The sequence below is a fragment of the Amia ocellicauda genome, chromosome 15, assembly GCF_036373705.1.
Source record: "Amia ocellicauda isolate fAmiCal2 chromosome 15, fAmiCal2.hap1, whole genome shotgun sequence".
Lineage (NCBI taxonomy): Eukaryota > Metazoa > Chordata > Actinopteri > Amiiformes > Amiidae > Amia > Amia ocellicauda.
The window spans coordinates 18,547,849-18,567,694 of NC_089864.1; the positions used below are offsets into that span (position 1 = coordinate 18,547,849).

The 19,846-nt window shown below is 34.1% G+C and overlaps 2 protein-coding genes across 2 annotated transcripts in view; one reads left to right on the plus strand and one right to left on the minus strand.

Moving 5' to 3' along the window:
• The window catches only part of LOC136771840 (tetraspanin-19), an 87,139-nt gene that overhangs the window by 23,857 nt on the left and 43,436 nt on the right, over positions 1-19,846 (minus strand). The gene's annotated exons all lie outside the window — the stretch shown is intronic.
• Positions 1-19,846, plus strand: part of lrriq1 (leucine-rich repeats and IQ motif containing 1) — a 38,763-nt gene that overhangs the window by 9,852 nt on the left and 9,065 nt on the right. Inside the window, exons 15-23 of the mRNA XM_066724265.1 lie at positions 2,942-3,121; positions 5,940-6,440; positions 7,426-7,633; positions 8,677-8,796; positions 10,004-10,093; positions 11,170-11,309; positions 11,994-12,068; positions 12,867-12,955; positions 14,193-14,294. Coding sequence (XP_066580362.1) covers positions 2,942-3,121; positions 5,940-6,440; positions 7,426-7,633; positions 8,677-8,796; positions 10,004-10,093; positions 11,170-11,309; positions 11,994-12,068; positions 12,867-12,955; positions 14,193-14,294 — 1,505 coding nt within the window. The remainder of the gene's footprint in view (positions 1-2,941; positions 3,122-5,939; positions 6,441-7,425; positions 7,634-8,676; positions 8,797-10,003; positions 10,094-11,169; positions 11,310-11,993; positions 12,069-12,866; positions 12,956-14,192; positions 14,295-19,846) is intronic.

Here is a 19,846-nt window from a genome sequence, read left to right on the forward strand (position 1 = left end):
CGATAGCTTCCTTTGTCCATCTTTGGTCTGTTCTTTTTGCAAATAGAATGACCCATTGCCATTTTAACATTTTACACTCTATTGATGATGTCACATACTGTTGTTTATGCTCTGATTCATTTATTTGTTTTTCTATCTCTTCTTGTTATTCCAAGCATACATTTTTCCATGCTGTTTTCAGTCATCCACAATTTCTGTAACATCTTTGCATTTAGTAAACAGGATTCATACGTGAGCACCGGTAGTGCATTGATCAAATACTATTCTCTTCAGGTAAATGGGCAGATTTCCTTTCAGCAGTGTGCTGTTTCTTCCAAATGCACTATTTCACTCTTCTCTTGATTTCTTCCATAAGATCTCCATCTGTGATGATTTGCTGTCCAAGGTAGACACACCTTCGATATCCATTGATTTACTTCAATTTTCTTACACCAATCAAAGCTAAACATGACTTTGGTCTTCCTCATGTTCAATTTGAGTCTGGTTTTCTAACTTGCTTCTGAGAGGTCTTGAATTATGAAGCTGCAGGTCTTCAGGAGTTTTTACAAAGATGACGATGTCATTGGCAAATCATAGATTGTTCAAATGCCTATGCTCTGTTTATCTTGATTCCTTTTTCTACCCAGTCGAAAATCTTAAACACCTCTTCAAGTGTTGCCGTGAATAGTTTTAGACATATTGTATCTCCCTGATTTACTACTTTGCAGATCCCGATCTCGTCTGTGCCTTGGTGTTGTTGAATTGTTGATGTGTGATTGTTATAGATATATTTAATAAGGTTTATATACATTGCTATATAAATTAAATAAACTATGCATTTCATGACTATTTTACATTTTACTTGTATAGTATGCTATAATTATAATGACAGTCTCTATAGTCCTGCATAATGTTAAAATAGTTTCATAGCTGTATATAGACTCAGGTTTAGTGGGACTGGTATTGCCCTCTGTAACTATACTGTCAAATAGGGAAGTGAGTTCTTTTTATCTGCATTTCATTACTTGAAAGGTACCCTTTCAGGATGACCTGGCTAATACTAATCCTGAAAACAAAATGAAATACGTGTTGGTTCTACATAGGGATTTTGTGGGTTCCACCATTGACTGAAACATAGGCCAAATGTTCCATTGAACTTTGCATAACCCTTAATGCCAACAATGGAATTAGCTCTAGTATTTCCCGATCCAACCGACACTTTCATCTCTGGCCAGTGATAACACTGCCTAAATTAAGGCACTAAAGAATATTGCGAAGTATTATATTTTAAAAGCAGTCTGAGCTCATGAAGAGGAATGCATTCCACTTTGTGATGATTAATTGAACCTCTTTAAGCAACGGTGTTTTCAAGGAAGTTTTCACTGAATGAAATATAGGTTCATTCCTTCTTGACGAAGGACACAGCTGGGAATAGCACTGCTAAGATCACTCTGTTTCAAGATACTTTCATCTCGGATTATTGAACTCTCCGTAGCATTTTTTCTATTATTTATTTTATTTTATTAATTACTATTTACTTGTAATAGACTCCATGTGAAGCCATTACTAGTATTCGTGTTGAGACTGCAATATTATATCTCTTGTGGAGATATCAAGACTTTGGTTCTCCGTAATAAAATATAAATAAGGCTAAAAATAGGCACAAATATAATACATAAATTGTACAGTGCTATGTAGACTGAGGTATAAATTCATCACTTGAACTGCTGTGAGTTTATGCAACTGTTGTCACTTGGCACAATGAATATATGATTGAACTTAAAGAAGCAGCTATGACTATAGGATTAATGTAATTGAGGATTATGCTATTTCCATTTGAGTTTCCTAGCTGGATTCAAATTCTATCATTAGCCGATTATGAACTGTTGTATGAAATAATGTCTGTTTGGGAAGTCATGATAAGTTAACAATTTATTGTAATATTGTACAACTAATTGTATATTTTTCTGATTGCATTACTATTAGTGGAAATAAAATGAGTACTTAATTTTAGTTTGTAAAATAAAGTAGCTGCTTGTAGTAAATGCCCGGTTTCACCATCTTGGCTTGATTTTTATTTTTATATACAGATTTTTTAGATTCCATTTGAAAGCATGTCTTTACCCCAAGGCATGGGGGTGCATGTCATAATATCCTACAGCTGAACTTTCAGTTTACATCAAGGCCACCAATAACTGCCCAGATTTAATTGCTTAAGTTTTAAACCGTAACATTTTGAAACAAATAATGCTTGACTGCCAACCTAGAGTCCAGTCATGGATTGAAGCCCAAATACCCTTTTAGCCTTTAATCTGTGCACCATGTCATCACATACTTCTTCCATGAGAGCATCGGGCTCAAACAAAATCTTTTGTTCTGTATTGAAGAAAATCTTGTTGACTCTCTGGGGTCCTAAATGTCAAATTTGGTATATATTTTATCCAAGATTTTAAGTGGTTTCATCTGTGTAAAGTAAACACTTTTAAGAGAAAAAATGAAGTATAAAGAGGTTGGAGGGTTTGCTAGACTTGCACTGATACATGATAGACCTGATGATTTGAGACGTTTTGATGGCATATATCTGATGGATCTGGACAATGCCTACTACATAATTACATTTTCAAAACATAAAGTGGGGTACAAATGAATAAGTGAAATCTACACTAATATATATAGTCAAATTTCATCAAAGTATCACTATTTGAAATGTTCAAGATATAAGCGTAACAAATAATTGACCAAGTTACAGGATTGCGTTTGTGTCAGGTTTAAAAAACAAACACAATATTAAAGTGCTCTGTTTATGTTTTTTCTCTTACGTGTTAAGATGATATTTGAGAATTTTGTAAACATGCATTCTGTGCCACATGAATAAACACTATCACAGAAAATGAAAAAAGGGTGTTTTATCAAACATGAAAAAAAAAGAAAAACTTCAGTTTTCCCTCTTCCACTTCTTCAGGTCTTCTGTACGAGGGATTTTGCCGGGCTTAAAGAAGATTAATGAAGAGTTTATAAACTCGACACAAGTATCTCCCTCAGACAGAAGCACCAGACCACCACCAGGGAGTTTCTTGGCACTCTGTCAAGACCAGCTTAAGCAGCTAGAGCGCTTGCTTAAAAGACATGATAGTGAACGTCGGTAAGTATTATTCTTCAGCTTTCGCTTACCTTAAAATCTTGGGGGGTTAGTATGGAGAGGACCACGGAAGTTAAACTTCACAAGATGTGTAACATAGCATTTTATACAGAACATAACTGTTTCAGGTCCTAGCTGGAAAGATATTTACAATTGTTAGCTAAACACCCATGAAAAAGCGCCACTTCCCGCTTTCTGTTCAAATAAATCAAAAAGTATGGCTTTACACAGAAGGTGCCCGATGAGCAGATATTATACAAGACTTACTCTAGCTTCAGTAGTTTGTGCACATTAACTGGACAGTTTTAGCAGATTTGAAGATGATCATGCTAGATTTAGAAACACTGAAGTACTGCTTACATTTCTTTGGGTGTATTGTGGTGGTGATGTAAAGCAGTGATAGAAACAGTTAAGTTATTGGTAATGTCAGAATAGTCATGGTAATTGAAATATGTAATATAACTAAAATGCACTAGATGTTAGATTGCTTGTCATTTACTCAAATAAAAAGTGTATGCATTTTTATAACTGCCGTAGACAGTTAACAGCACAGCAATAGTGTCTTTCTTATAAACAGCAACAACATTTTCACATTAAAACATAAATGTGGATATTTTCATGCCGTGACTATAAAGCATTACAATTATTATTGTGCTTTACTTAGTCAGTTTAGGCTTTGAATATTTTCAGACCACCTACAAGTAAACCTAAAGTTGTTATGCAATGTTTTGACATTTTGGCTTAATCCCCCTGACCTTTGAAAATTATACTTTGGAAAAGATGAAAAGCATTTCTCCACAGCAGTTCAGTTCAGTTCAGAGTTTCTTTTGAATAGAACACTACAATCATATTAATTTTAGCCATATTCTCTTATATATATACTTTTTTTTTTTCTATGATGTAGACAATGGTGCTTTTGGGACTAAGTTGAGACCACCATCATCATTTAACTTTTGACCTGACCTGATGTCAAATAAAAGTTTAAAAAGGTGAAAGTCTAGACCACAGTGCCACACAGATCTAAAAACAGATTGTGTCTTGAGGACTTCAGTGTGAGTGTATAGCAAATATTAAAATAGGGGTTTAAATGCACAGCCCATTCAAAATGTTCTTCACATAGTTTACACACAAGATAAACAATCTATGAATTCTACAAATGCCTACATAAATATGTTTGTTTATTTATTTTAATTGGTTACCAACACTGCTGAACATATTTCTAATGGTTTTAAGGTTTAATAATGTTACTGGTGTCAGATAATTGTGAAGATTCAACATTTGACCAAAAACTGTCATGTCAAAACCACATGGAAACAATACATTGTTGGAAAATGTTGCTTTACAAGGCCAGTCATTGAGATGTGTTGGAAGTGTCTTCTAGGTTTCTGTTGTTGGTGCTGTTGTTGTTTTTATTTACATGCTTCTTAGTTGTATTCTAGTTAAATTCTAGTTTTAATTATTGAACAGTATTCAGATTTTAAAATACATTATACATAATTGAGTATGATTAATTTCATATGTACGAAGTGATCCTACTTTAATTCAATAGTGATATGCTTTTAACTAACAATGCCAAGTCAAATTTGCATTTCATATGACAACAAAAGGCAAATTTAAGCAATCTTGACATTATTATTATTATTTTTAAAGTAGAAACATGTTGCAAGACACAGATGCTAAATATAGTAAATGATTGGCTTATTGACCCAGTGGTGAACTAGCAGGTATCTGGTTGATGAATACTGTGGCACTGTGTCTGGGATAATCTTTTCAGAGGATTTGAATAGGGCTAGTATTGTGAACGGTTGGCAGATGCTTTGACCTGCACTACCTAGGGCAACTCACTTGACCTAAATCTGAGTAGGGATTACTGCAGAGGTCGATGGGCACGGTGGAGGAGCTTACCATTGCTAATAGAATAATTTGCTCTTTAGCACTCTTTGTACTATTTCAATTCTCTCCATGAAAAGACACATTGTGTGAAATGCAGCCATATTCTAGGGATACACAAAACCCCCGAACTAAATGAAATTTGTTGTGCTTACTAATGTACAAACTGCCTATTTAGAGGACTGTACATGACTCAAATTCATCACATTTCTGTCTCACTGATAAGCATTTATTATAATTACAAATAAAGCAAATTGTATATCATATGCTGAACATCCACTTTTCTGTATCGATGACTAAAAGTGTTCATGCCCCAGAGAATCATTAGTATTTGATGTCCGCTTTAAGTATTTTTAATAGCTTCTACATTCTATCAGGTGTGAACACATTTTTGAGCCACGCTATGTATGTACATACATGTTGATTTTAGGTCAGTCCACTGAAATCACATGTGTCAGCAATAGTTTGATAACACATTTAGTAAAGATAGATTGGGGGTGCATTGACTTACTCTGCTGATGTTTCATAGACCTTGCAATTGTTGCTCATAGGCGTTTTGGTAATCTGCTCTTTAATCCTTATTTTCCCTGTGGGCAAATTGACGACTCCATAGTGTATGGATTAGATGACCTACAGGAGAAACTGAGACCTTTGTGTCTTTAAATGAATCACGAATGTAAGGATTTGTGTAAGCTGTTGGATTCCTTTAGCAACTGCCCTTTTACAACAACAAATAAATAAATAAGCTTAACATTAATTAAAATTGAAATAAACTTTAACGTCAGAACAAGTACTTTAGGAGTGTCTTAAATTCAGTTTTTACTAATTATCTTAAACCTTAAAAGCTTTGGGTACAATTGAATACAATATTTAATATAATAGATTGACTATGGTGATGAAATATTGTATAACAGTGTATTTTCTTTTTTAGCAGTGTTCTTTGTCCTCTGGATGTCCCAGTGACTATAAGTCGGCAAAGTGATGAATTGAAAGCGCTGGCTGATGAACACAGATATGCTCATGAATATGGGGACATGAGCATCAGTGATGGAGATGAACCAGGAGCTCAAGACAACCTTTTGATGCAAGGAGCCAGTGACAGGCATCAGCACAATATCCCTTTTATCAGTCAAGCCAAGGAAAATAACCAGGACCCCGAAGAGTTTTCTAAACGATGGATCATTCCAAGCCAAGTTCAGCTTGCAGTCAACTGGTACACTGCCGTCCAGGATCAGGGGAACCAGGAAGCCGAGATATTAGGAGTAAATGCAGGAAGTTCTGCCTTTACCAGTGAGGAAAGTAAAGAGAATGAGCCCAGAGACAAAAAGGGCAAAAGTTATACAGCTACTCCCCAACAAAAGCATGCAGCACAGCTCTCTGCAATGCTGCACGGAAGGCACCTTCATCAACATCAAAGCAAAGACCTTAAAAAGTAAAAGTTTACACGTGTTGATTTTGTTTAAACTCCCTGAATGCCTAAAATGCAAACCATAACTGAACAATTTAAGAAAATCACACCTTGATAGAACCTGCATGATTTGACCAGAAGACATTACAGAAATCTTCTTAGATGACTTTAAACTACAATATATACTCTCTTTGTTTAAATTCATGATATTTCAAATAGGTCGGTATCAAGCATTTCACTAAAACAATTTATTTAATTTTATTTTTGGGGCAGAAGTGATATTAAGTTTTATATAAGTTACTTAACTTACCAGGTTAAGGCATATCACTGAGCTAAAGTTAGGTGTTGAATTGGAAATTACACACACTTTAACTGTTGTCATTTAAATTGTAGGTACATTAATTCTGTTTCTTAATCTTCAAAGGAATTCCAGAACACAGAGTAAAACATTAAAGTAATATGAAGCAGCTAACAATTAAAATGAATGATACCACTATAAAACGGTTTCCACTGGAAACAAAATATATATATATATATATATATATATATATATATATATATATATATATATATATATATATATGGAAAGTGAAATTCAGCTCCAAAATGCTGTAATATAATACGGCTTATTTGCATAACTCATTCACATGTATGCAGACAGTAGATCAAAGTAATTTAATCTGACATTTCCTCTCTTGTAATTATATATTGTACAGCATTTTGTTGTAATGTCTTGTAAAGCAGAAAATACTAAGAACTCTTGCTAAACAGGCGCTGTAGATAAAAACAAAGAAACAAAAAAAGCACTGACATTTCCCTTGAAACATTTTTAACACAGCATGTCATTATAGGGAATTAATAGAGAAATCTTGTGTTTTAGATCAGGGTTGGAGGTGTGTAATTGCATGAATGCTGGCATTCATTCACATTGAGATATTGTTTTTAGCTGTTGGTAATGTATGGTCTATCATGCACAGTGACACTAACATTACAGTTCTGTTTTAAAAAGCATGGCAGTGGTGCGTATCCAGAGTTACTGGAGAGGATACCTGTGCCGCAGAAATCAGTGGCGCTCAGCCCAACACATTGCAGCGATGGTGATACAGTCAGCTTGGAGAAAATACTGTATTTGCAAGAACAACCGGTTGAACCAATGCTCTTTACAAAATTCAAAAAAGACATGCATGGATACGGAAAAGGCAGCAACTGTCATTCAGGTAGGAAAATCTAGATCACTTACATTTGTCACTTATAAAAAAGTATAAAAGTATATTTACTGAGGCATTATAGTCAAACTAGACATAAATATTGCTAATTTTATGATTTACAATATTATTTCTTTGATATTTGGTCTCACTTATTAACCTTCAGGAACCTTCATGTTTCAATGCAGAAATGAATACTCTACTACTACAATTATGAAATGTTGTGTGTCATTAAATTAATAAATGTAATTTTATGTTTGTGTACATTAAACTGGTACATATAGCGCCCTGACATTAATGATGGCCACCCTACTTGATTACAAAATGATAAATTAGTCATGTAGCAGACCAGACACGTTTCCCCAAAGTGACCTGCAGAAAACTGCTACTGCAGAGGGCATCACCTTTGTAAAATATATAATCCCTACAACTCCTCCTTTACTTTGGGTATTTGATATATACATCTGATATGGTATCTGCAAAATTGTAAAGAATAACTTCTTCTGCACTATTTATAGCAAACATTAATTTTGCTTGTGCACTTTTTGTAGCAAATATGAATTAGTTACAAAAATGTTAGTTACTGTTAGCATGTCTCTCTGATGTGTTTGTGACTTTCCTTTAATTTTTGCTTTTTTTACAATATGGGGATATACGTGTTTTATTGCCTCATTTTCTGTGTATTCCTGTGTACTTGATACTAGTTGGAAAACATGCAACTTGACATTTAACTTTTCCAGAAATATTTTATTCTCTCTTCACTCAGTTTAATAGGTCCATAAGGATTTGTAAAATAATTAATTAGATGACCCAGGTTTTCAGTAGTGGGAGCTATAAGATTCCTTTCTGCTTACTTGTGAAGTCTCTCCGTGGGGAATTTGAAGATTTAGAAGTATTCTGGCGTTCCTATTTGTCTTGTTTCTTGAGATGTCATGCAAAGTTCAGAAAACAGATCACTCAGCAATTAATGTAAGGTTAACATGTTTTATCTTCCTAATGGGATAACATATAATATTTACATTTACATTTGATCTACAACCCTTTTTTACCTTTAGGCCACTTGGAAGGGTTATGTTTTACGGAAGAAGCTGCATTCTGCACTTGCCGCTGTTAAAGTCAATGAGATGGATGATGATTTTGAAGAAATGAATATGGATGAAGTTGCATTTGATGAGGTATGTAGTGTTAGATGCTGAGCTCTTAATCTGTGCCCCATTACCAAAAAAGTAACGTTGGTCATTGTATTTACAATATTTTATTCATTCACATCAAAACAATGCTACCCATCCACAATAAAGGCTTTAATATTCATTTACTACATGCACGAACCTACATTTTGAAAGGACAAGAAAAATGCATCCTGGGATTTTGAAATATTATATATTAGCCTCCATTCTTTTCTGAATTATTTAAAACCAAGTATTAATAAATCAATTTCCAAAAGTTCCAGTATGCAATAATATATAGGTGTACACCCCTATTTTAATGTATTTTCTTTCACTAATGTGTGTCTGTAATTTAATTTCCATTTCATCAAGAACAATCGGCAGGTCTATACTGATCTGACTGTTAACATGTAAATATTGTTGGATACGTCTGCTACATGGTACAGTTAAGGACACAGGTTTGCATGCCTTCCTGTCCCATCAGTACAGAATGCTTTCATATTAATTGGTTTCCACTTTTTAGCTAGTATTAGCTATTGATATGTATATACTGATGAACATTTCTGCACACCTGTTGGTGATTTAAGAAGTCATGTTTGGGGTTTGCTTTTAAGTAGAAGGAAGAAAATCACCATGAAGTATGTCACAAGAGCAGATTGTCTTGAATTTATTTATATATTACTTACTATATATATAATATTAGAACAAATATTACTATATATTTTAAAAACAAAAACTGAAATCTAATGTATGAATGATTATAACAACCACCATAAGTAACTGATTATCTGCATCTGCATCATTGTATTGTGCTGGGTAGGTTTATGAAAGAGACGATCTGAGGTTATGAAATGTATTTCTGTTAGAACATTAACATGTCATCTCCAATGTAGAGTTGAACTATTTGTAAGAAAGCAGATATAGACCAGTCTTTCATATTGAATGCCAGACTAGTGCGACGCATGTAAAAGCATGTCTCTCAGATTACCTTGCTTTTCAAATGATTTTTACTGTGCTTTGAAGTATGAATGGTTAATTCTAGTACAGTTTCTGATGTATGAAGAGTAAACATCATGAAGGTAAGGTAAGGTGTTTACTCCTCCTACTACTACTACTATGACAATTATTATAAATATTATTATTATAACATTTTATTTATCTATGAAATTATTGTACCATTATTACAGATTTTGTTCCTTGTTGTGTTTATAAACAGGCTGCTATGGAGAAGTACTGGCGAACCCTGGATTCAAATAGTTTTTCTTCCAAAACCCTGCCAGTGTCAGAGCAGCTGCACTGGCCAAAGGTAACAGCATGGAAACTTCTTACTCTTCAGTCTCGCTTTATTCCTGGAGGATAAATGGTACTGCTGTGATTAATACTTAAATTTATTACCTTGAAAAACACAATTACTTTTAAAAAGCCTCACACTTCCTCTGCATCACCAGATGTCATTTTTCAACGGGCCTTTTCTTCGTTTCTTCTTCTTCTTTACTTTGGATGCGTTTCAGCACTTTACATCACAGTAGCAGCACAGTGATCTACTGCAGCTGTGAGTGTAGACTTTGTTTAAAATTAATAAAGGAAAATACAATCAACTTCAGAATCCAGAAGTAGGCTATTCTTTAAAATGGGTAATTGTAAGCATGCACATATATCATGTTCATTGAAATAAGATTTTCTTTGTCCATTACCAGTTATGTATTTTCTATACTGTATTATTTGAATGATTTATTTGTTTGTCTGTTGATGTATCTGTCTATCCATCTGTCTGTGTCTATCTATTCCCTTGTATATATTTTAATTTGCTAATATGCTTACAATTAAACTATTCTATTACCATTAATTAAAAAAAAAAAAAACAAGACAATATAATATTTTCTAAACTTTAATGTGATTGAAAGAATCTGGCTCTTCATATTGTGTAAAAGAACAGCTTGCTGCATTGCTGTTTTGTATTCAATAATAGAGTTGTCATACAGTATCCTGCATTTGTAATTTATAAAGACCATTGACCACAAAACATAAACCTGTGGATGACCACATATTTGACAAGCCAATTCAAATATTAATCTTATAACTACAACACCAAAACTAATGGGTGGCTAAAAGGATCTGCTGATTAAGTATGAGTAAAAATAAAAATGATTTTTTTGTAATTCTTCTGCACATTAACTAGCCATGCTGTGTGGGAAACTTTTCCAAGGGCAGCAATACCCTCCCCACTCCAGCTTACTAAACACATAGCGCTACAATATAATTACTCAGCTCTTCTGAGTTGAAAAGGTAATACATGTATTATTAAGTTGCACATTTTGAATGAAGCTAAAGAAATTTGTTAATGGATGATACTTTTTTATTTAACTGCATTGTATATAACAGCCTCCAAACTATCAAGCCTCAACAGAAAGTCAACCAGGGTTACTGTGGAAGCCAAAAGAAGCCTGGTCAAGTGAAGTGAATGAAGAGACACCAACCAGAGAGCAATATTCATCATCACAGACTTCTGAATGTAGCAGCAGGTATCAGTACATATCCATCATCAACACCAGATTGATTTAGGGAAACTTAATATAATCAATTCATAGATTGATTTGTTTATTAATTGCTTTGTGCAATCTATATATAATTGCCCAAATAATAAGTTAACACCTTGTGTATTAATTCTTACTTGAGATGCTGTACATTTAACTCATTAGCATTGTGGAGAATGACAGTTGTATATCTACAATAGTCTTTTGAAGAAATTAAGAAAAAGGAGTCCCTTACCTTATATTGCTCTTACAGTGGTTCTTTTACAAAGAGGCTGTTTTGTTTGTTAAAAAAAAAAAAAGTTTTAAACTATAGTATAAATTATAAAACTAAAACATAACAAAAGGCACACGTGTTTTCAAAAACAGATGTGCAGTTTAAAGAACACATGTGTACTCTAAACAATGCTAAGACAGTTAGCATTTCCAAGTTTATAGCCACAAACCAGAAGTGGTATTCCCTTTGTATCAGAGTATCAATTTAAATTATGCTTGCATGAGTTTCTCGAAGCAGGTTTAATTAGCCCAGTCTGTTCCTTCTGTTGTTTTTGTTATACAGTTTCAGATCTCTTCTGTTTGTTGACCAATAATATGCATTAACATATATACATATGAATAATTTAATAATATTTTCTGTTGTTTTTTCATATATCTTCAATGATTTGTTTTATGTAGTAGAGCGCAATCAGCAGCTTCAAGAGCCAAACCGATTCCTCCATCAAGGAAGAAAGAGCAAATATTAGAAGAATGGTAAGTAAAAGGTTTTTTTAATTATACTAAAATTGTTTTGAGGATTTGAATGTAACTGACAAAATTCCAAATTACTAATCAAGAGTTAACTGAGGATACCGTGAATCATTGGTGGAATTTTTGAAAATAAATGTACTATTGTGTTGGTACTGATATTGAATATGATGTACTGAAATGTGTGTATTTGCATTCAGTCACACTAACAGCAAATAAAAAGCCTATTCATCTTCCATCTTCACCTATCAATTATATCTCTACTGTGCAATCAATGCAGGAAAGATAGGGACACACTCTTAAACATAACAATAAAATAACTGAGTGATATTCCTCAGGAAACATAGCCAGACAGCAACTAACATTGGGATTTTACTTGTCGTTTGGTTTGCCAAGTGGCCAACACTGGGCATTTAGTTTGTATTGTCTGTACATAAATTAAACATAAATATGATGTCAGATATCTTTTGATAAATCATTTTTGATTGCATATAAAAAGATTCATACTACAGTGTTTGGCATGTTACTATATATTCTTCATCTGGAACAGTGCTACAAACTGCACAATGTCTGGACAAGAGGCAACAGCAATTCTGTTCTATAATGGTCTTCATTTAAGAGTGTTATATTGAATGCTAGATAAGCCAATTCCTAGAAATCCCAAAAGCATAATATGATAATATTGCCATTTACACTGTTAAAGATGTTTAAAAATAGACCAAATGTTTAACTCTTGATCTGCACGTAACATACACTTCATAGCTATTTCCATAAGCTTTATGATGTCTGACATCTTGTTCACAGGGGATTAAGAGACAGCTATACTGCTCAACTTATGATAAAGAGAGCGCAGAAAATGAAGTCTAAGAGTCAACAGAACCAAAGAAAGCTTGGTAAGTCCTTTAAATAACTGTACATTAACACATCATTTTGATCTTAATAGCTAGGTAGGTAATTTTTCAAAAGGAAAATCATCTTAACAAATCCCTTATCTGTCAATAAACAGACACTTGTACACTAATCCCTTGTTTGGTTAACACAATTTATATTTAGTTATCTATATTTGTATCTGCTTTATACAATACGGGGTCCAGTTTTGATTATCCACAGGTTTTCATGGTGATGCGGAAGATTGCGATGATTTTTCATTTTCATTATCATTATTTTTGTATTAAATGCTCAGTTCTATGCACTGGTGAGATCATGATGGATGTCCCTACACCCACTCACGTTTCTGTCCCAGTCACAGCCTCACAGTGAGGCCGTGATTCTCGCTGTGAGAACATCCATATTGGATAGTGTAATGCGCTCTTCATAAACTCTGAATAACTTTCCTTTTCTTATACAGTAGAGTACTACATTACTTTTATTTCTCATGTTTGTCTATGTACAATTTCAATTTCTTACAGTATATATGCATATTTCAGAGGCCGATTCCCCTAACCCCTTATTTCCTATAAGACCAAATACAGTTTTGATATCCACGGTATAATTCAAGAACTTAACCCCTCAATGCTGTATGTATTTTAGATAATGTAACTTTTCCTGGTTGTTATGTATAAGGATAGGATCCTTGGATCACTTAGTTATTAACGGACACCAAACGAGCACGATTGGGCGAATGGCCTCCTCTCATTTGTAAACTTTCTTATGTTCTTACTTAAGGGCTGTTGCAGGAAATGTCTATTTTTGGTCTTGTATCCCACTTCAATTAACATCTGGAATAACCAGAAAACCTTTCATCATATCATAACATTACACACTAATCAAGCAGCTATTACATCACCACATTAAATATTGGAGCAATAATACAAGGTGCTTCTTGACTTTAAATGGCTTTGATCCCATCTTTAAGAACATGCCTCTAATTCCAGAAACCCAGTCATCTTTATTTATGTCACAATTTTATACCCGAACTCCAACTTTCACTTCAAATAGAATGAAAGCTGTGCCATGTGAGACAGTGTTTGTATTATGTTGCACATGACAGCAGTTTAGTTATTGCTTCCACTTAGTTAGTCAAATTTCAGTGATACTCAATCTCTGTCACAACATATCTATTATCCATACATACCTTGTTCAAAAGGTCTATGTTTTTACTGATTGAATCTTCTTCTTCTCCTTGGCCAGACCCAGCTGTGCGTCTGGCATTATTCAAGAAAAATGAAAATAAACATGCCCCCGTGAAGCCACAAAAGAAAATCTTTCCAGAAAAAACAGACTACTTTAAAGGTAGGTTTAACCATGAAACGCAAGTCATTAAATTGTCAACAGATATATCATTTAAGTTGTATGTACAAGGACATACCACCCTTCAATTCATGTATTTCAGACTACTAAATATGTTTACATTTTAGTGCAATGTGTTTGCTGACATAGCCAGCCGTTTTGCACAGTGGTATTTTGTTTTGCAGGCACTCCCTCTTGGCTGCATTTTATGAGTTTTCTTTTAAAACTATTTAAAACAGGTGTTTCACAGAATGCAACAAAAGTGGAAAACATTATGTGTTTTAATGCAAGTTCACAAAGAAACTGTATTGCTCGGAAGACATAAAATCTGCTTTGTGTGCTGTCCACCCTCATTCAGCAATTTACTGCAATATCTTCACATATGTTTTAGTTGTTTTTATGTAGTGCTGAGCAATATTTGTCTGACTGAAATCATACTCTCCATAACACTAGTTGTAGTAAAGATCACTATAATTTTGTTTAATGAAACAGTGACTTTTTATGTACATTTTTGTGAGTTTCATGTGTTGTTAAAATTACTTTGTACTTTGAAGAAATTAACTGATTTAATATGTTGGAGGTATAAATAAAGCGTTTGTTTATCATAAGGAGCTGCCTCACTGCGTAAGTGTGAAATTGAGTTTACTAAAGGGAGGTGGACTTGAAATGTTTAAATTTCAAATTGAAAAAAGGCCTTCGTTTTCAGCCTGACTGGTTTTGGGAATAGGGGGGTCATTATTGCTTTTTCTCCTTATTTGCCAGTGTAGACCCTGCCTCACAATAGAGATCAGCGAAAGGAAATATTTTCTCATATTGAAAACTTTCATGGCTTCTTACCAGTCCCCTGCACATGTAAACCGATAGCCATTTCAAGTAGGTTACTCATGTCCAGTACATCCACAAAAGAGCCAGGATAAAATAAACACACCGAGTTAGATATCTTGGAAAAAATCTGTCATGGGTTTGGGTTAATCATCTCCAGAAGAAGTTCGACTTGATGCCTGAAATGTAAGACTTGCTGGGGAAAGCGGTACAGCCCGAGGCAGTGTTGATCTGAAAGAGTGCCTTCCATGGGTCAGAGCGGCTCTGCTGGCAGAGTGCAAAGCCAGTTCACAACATCAGGGCTCAAAGAAAGCTGTAAAAGGCTGCAGGAGCCATTCTTGTGCACGTATTAAGGTTTCAGTTACAGTTTTAAGGCCCTATCTTTGATTATAAACCGAATCTGAAAAAAATGTCAAATCTGTACCCAATTTTCCAACCTCCTGGCTATCAGCTGTTATATTTAGTCTCCTTCACGCTTTGTAGAACAAGGCATCTCTTTAAGTACGTCAAACAGGAAAAGAAAAAATAGATATGTACATATATATTTATGTATTTAAACAGCAATTTTTATGTGACAGACTGCTTGTATATACATATTTATATGGTACCTTAAAAGGCTGATTCTGTCTTGGATATCATGTAGGAATTTTATGGCCATTGGATCAGATATGCAAAAATGTTGTAGGAGTTCTATTATGAGGGAAGCATCTTCAATATTTGAGGTGTGTGGTGTAAAGGAATATTATAAAACTGCACTGTTCACATTCAATTGAATATAGATGTTTTGTTCATGCAGTATTAATTAAACAATTCACCTCAACATATGTGTTACTGGCAGTGAAATAATGAAATAATGAAAGGCAATGGCCCTAGTATATGTTTGGTAAATTTAATTGTAGATTATATATACTACCTAATAATTTCACCAACTTATTAGTTAACCAAGGCCTTTTTACCATTTGTGTTTATTATTTGTGAAGAGACTGATGTATTTGATATTTGTTGAAGTACATTTTTCCCCAAGTACAATTCCATCTCGTCTCCGCTGTGATTCTCTGAACGAATGTCCATCTTCCCATCTCTCTGCAATTATAGAGGATTCTCTCTGTCACTGTATCCCATGACCAGGGCTCTAACTACTGGTCAATAAACAAACCAACAGATTCAAATAAAGGTGATTCTGCAGATCCTAAACTGAATGTGATACACTTTAATAAAATCACCTGTCTACTGCATATTAAAAATGACGAACTGCCATTTTCCTGCTATACGGACTCACAAAGACTTCACAGAGAATGAGAGTGATCAAGTAAGGGTGGCTCCCCCTAGATGCATCCAATCAGGAGGCACAACTGAGCCTGTTGTCCTACGTCCAGGTCTATTGAGGAGCGAGGAGGTGTTATTACAGTTAAGTACTGTCTACATCACAGTTCGAAGTCCTCAACATATTTGTTCATTCATTTTTAACATCATGCTTAAATATTATATCTAGGTACGTGTTGGTTGAATATAATTCACTCAAAACATGGTTATATCATGAAACAGATCTTGTGCCTGTGGCACAAAGTTGATTTATGAAAAATAAATCAGGATTTTACAAATAAGGAAGCTAAGCTTAGCCTAAATTGTTGATATAAAATTAATAGTGAACACAATATTATGGTAATCTGCATAACATGGTTACTCTGACACTAAAGGATGTGGTCCATGAATTATTTAGACTATTCCTTCAGGTGCTCTCTTACCTGATACAGGGTGAATTCTGACAACAAAATAAAGACATAAGGAAAGCCAGCCAAACCACTAGCTCTCACAGGCAGAAAGACAAATGGTACACAAGTGTAGACCTCATCTTATCTACAATCATCTAAATTAGACTAATATTAAAACATTCCTTGTATAAAGCTGTGGGCAAGAGAAGATATGTGGTTGGTCCTAAAGGGATCTCAGTCACTCAGCAAAAGCTGTGAACTGCTAGGTACGGAGATTAGGAATGGACAATTCTGCAGCGTAGTGTTTTAAATTGTCTAGTCAGAAAAAAATGTTCTGCTAAATAATACTAATCAGATATATCAGGGTAGCATCACATTATAGTTATAATTATAGAAATCCTAAAGAAATGCTTTTGCAAACTAGTGAAATTTCTTTAAGTATTACTCTATTAGAAACATGAATTCATGTATTATGTTTTTTTCTGAACAGATTCCCTTACCCAGAGTGACTTTTCCAAAGCATTAGAAAATACAATACATACAATAAATACAATAACTGTAAAATGCAATACAATAAGCATAGCAAGTTCCTTCCCTAGTGTGTGCTGAGTGGTAGAGCATGTTAAGTGTCTATAAATAAATATTAACAATGTACTTTATTATTACAATATTCAAGATATTACTGTGAACTCACACGTTTTCTTGTAATAGAATATTATGATGCCAGAATAGCTCAATATAATCTTGCAGTTAATTATTAAAATCACGAAAAAATAAAATAATGGATGCATGTCAGAATCCTGGACCAGTTATTTTAAAATCTGTCATTGCTTGTGGTTGAGTTTTGACATGCTTGATCCTCATATTATTAATTCATCTTAACAAGTTCTTTCTAAATACTGAAATTGTAGGAGCTTTTGTTTCTCAAGCAGTAGGCTAGTTTGTAAACACGTCTACCTTATATGTAATTGAAAAAGCAGGCACAACTGTTTGTGTGTCATAAACACAAGATTTACTTTTTCCAATAAGACTTATTTTCACTTTCAGTAACTATATATATTCTAGTAAGCCTTGCAGCGTCTGTCTATGACCGTTGCATGACCAGATAGCCATTTCCTTTCCAGGAGGTCTCGACCCAGGGCTCAGGGCAGGAGACAGTCCATTCTTGGAGATGTTGACCTTTTTTGTTAAGATTGCTAATTAAAGCTGTAGTCTTAAATACAAATGTGTATCTAATACACTTGCTGAAAATAAATAATGTTTTGTCTGGATCTTTTTTTGTTTGTTTGTTTGGTACTGCTACGGCATATTTTTTGTATTTGAGACAAAATATTAAATTTTGTTACTCTATTTTCTTAATATTTGGTTTAGTGAATCTAGCTTTATTTAAAAGCTCAAAATAGTGTTTTAGAAATAATTTTATATTTAAATGTTTTGAAATGTGGTGTGAGCAGGCTGCAATTATTCAGTTATGAAGAGATACATTATTTGAAATGTGTAAATTCTAAAACAATATTTTCTAACCCTTTTTTGTAAGCACATTGTAAGCATTTGAGATGGAATAAACACCAACTTGTTACTAGTAACAAAGCAACATTATAATCTACTATTGTATTTCATTATAACATCAGTTCCAGTGTTTAATATCAGTTTGCCTTGCTTTGTTTTTCTGTATTGCACATTGGATATCATCTGTATTGTGTTGGACAGTGGAATTGACCAGTCACATTCCTAGACAGGTTAAGTTATTTGGGAAGTATGCATTTTGTGGTATGAAATACATATTGATTGATACGTGTTGCTTGTCTTGATATTTGAAACCAATTAAGATGTAAAGTCAATTAAATTTCAATCTTACAATTTGCACAATCCCAAACAACTTTTAACATTGTTAATACAGTTCTAGTCCAAAAATACTGAATAACAGATCAGCATTGAAATGCTCAGACTGCTCATAAGCAGCATGTTTCAAAAGGGAGTAGCTAAGCAATTATTCAAAAGGCCTGATTCATGTAACAATCAATTTGTTTTGAAAGGTTCGCAAAGTGGATCTAAAACATTTGAAGGGTGTTTATACAGTGGCAACTCAAGTTTTAGAAAATGCTTATTTTAAGTGTCAGAATGTTTTTATTTATTTTTACAATGCATTTATATAATATCTTGTTAGCTGGAAATTTCCATTCTGCAGTTATGTTGCTAGACATTAATGAAGGCTTAATAAAAGAGGTACAAGTATGTATCGATATGTCTCAATTAACTTTACAGATTAAACAGTAATCAGAAATATTATCATTAGTGTTTAACACAAATGTACGCCACAATTGTCTGTATAGAGTGTGTATTCAGATATTAAGCGGCCATTAATTGTGCTATTAGCAGTCCTGCATGGGAGGGAGGGCCATCCTGACCAGCCTTTCAGCACCAGCAGCCTTCAGTGCCCCCCTTCTGAAGAGAGACCAGATTTACCTATTTGTCCTTTCCTGACATTTTAAAATTTTCAGTTTTCAAAATGCAAAAACCTACTTGTATCTCCAGAACTATCTTCCAGAACTCTAGGTTATCTCTGCATCACACTAGGATCAACAGTATATTCAGAAAACTTCAATGTTTGTTTCCTCCGAGTCATATTAAACTATAGATGACCTTGGTTTGTTTGCTCAGAAGAGGTATTCTAAAGTGCCGGCAATGCGTTCCTTTTTAAGAGTTAATTGCTGCAAGACTTGACCTTCTTGACTGTCAGTGACTAGCCCTGAATTGTTTCATTCTCTGATATCGTGACATGACTCCTGCTGCCTCAGTACTGACCCAAGATTGAATGATACCCTTGAGAACTCTACTTAACAAGCATGACTCCTGGTCTTCTTAAGAGGTGGGGGAGGATAGTGCTGCTACTGGACTGAAGCTTGCCTGTACAATTAATCATTACCATTAATATGTTAAGAATGTGTGGGACCTTCATCAACAGTTCAGTTGAGATTGTATGATCAGAGAGGTAACGTTCCTCTATCTGGAATGTGTTTT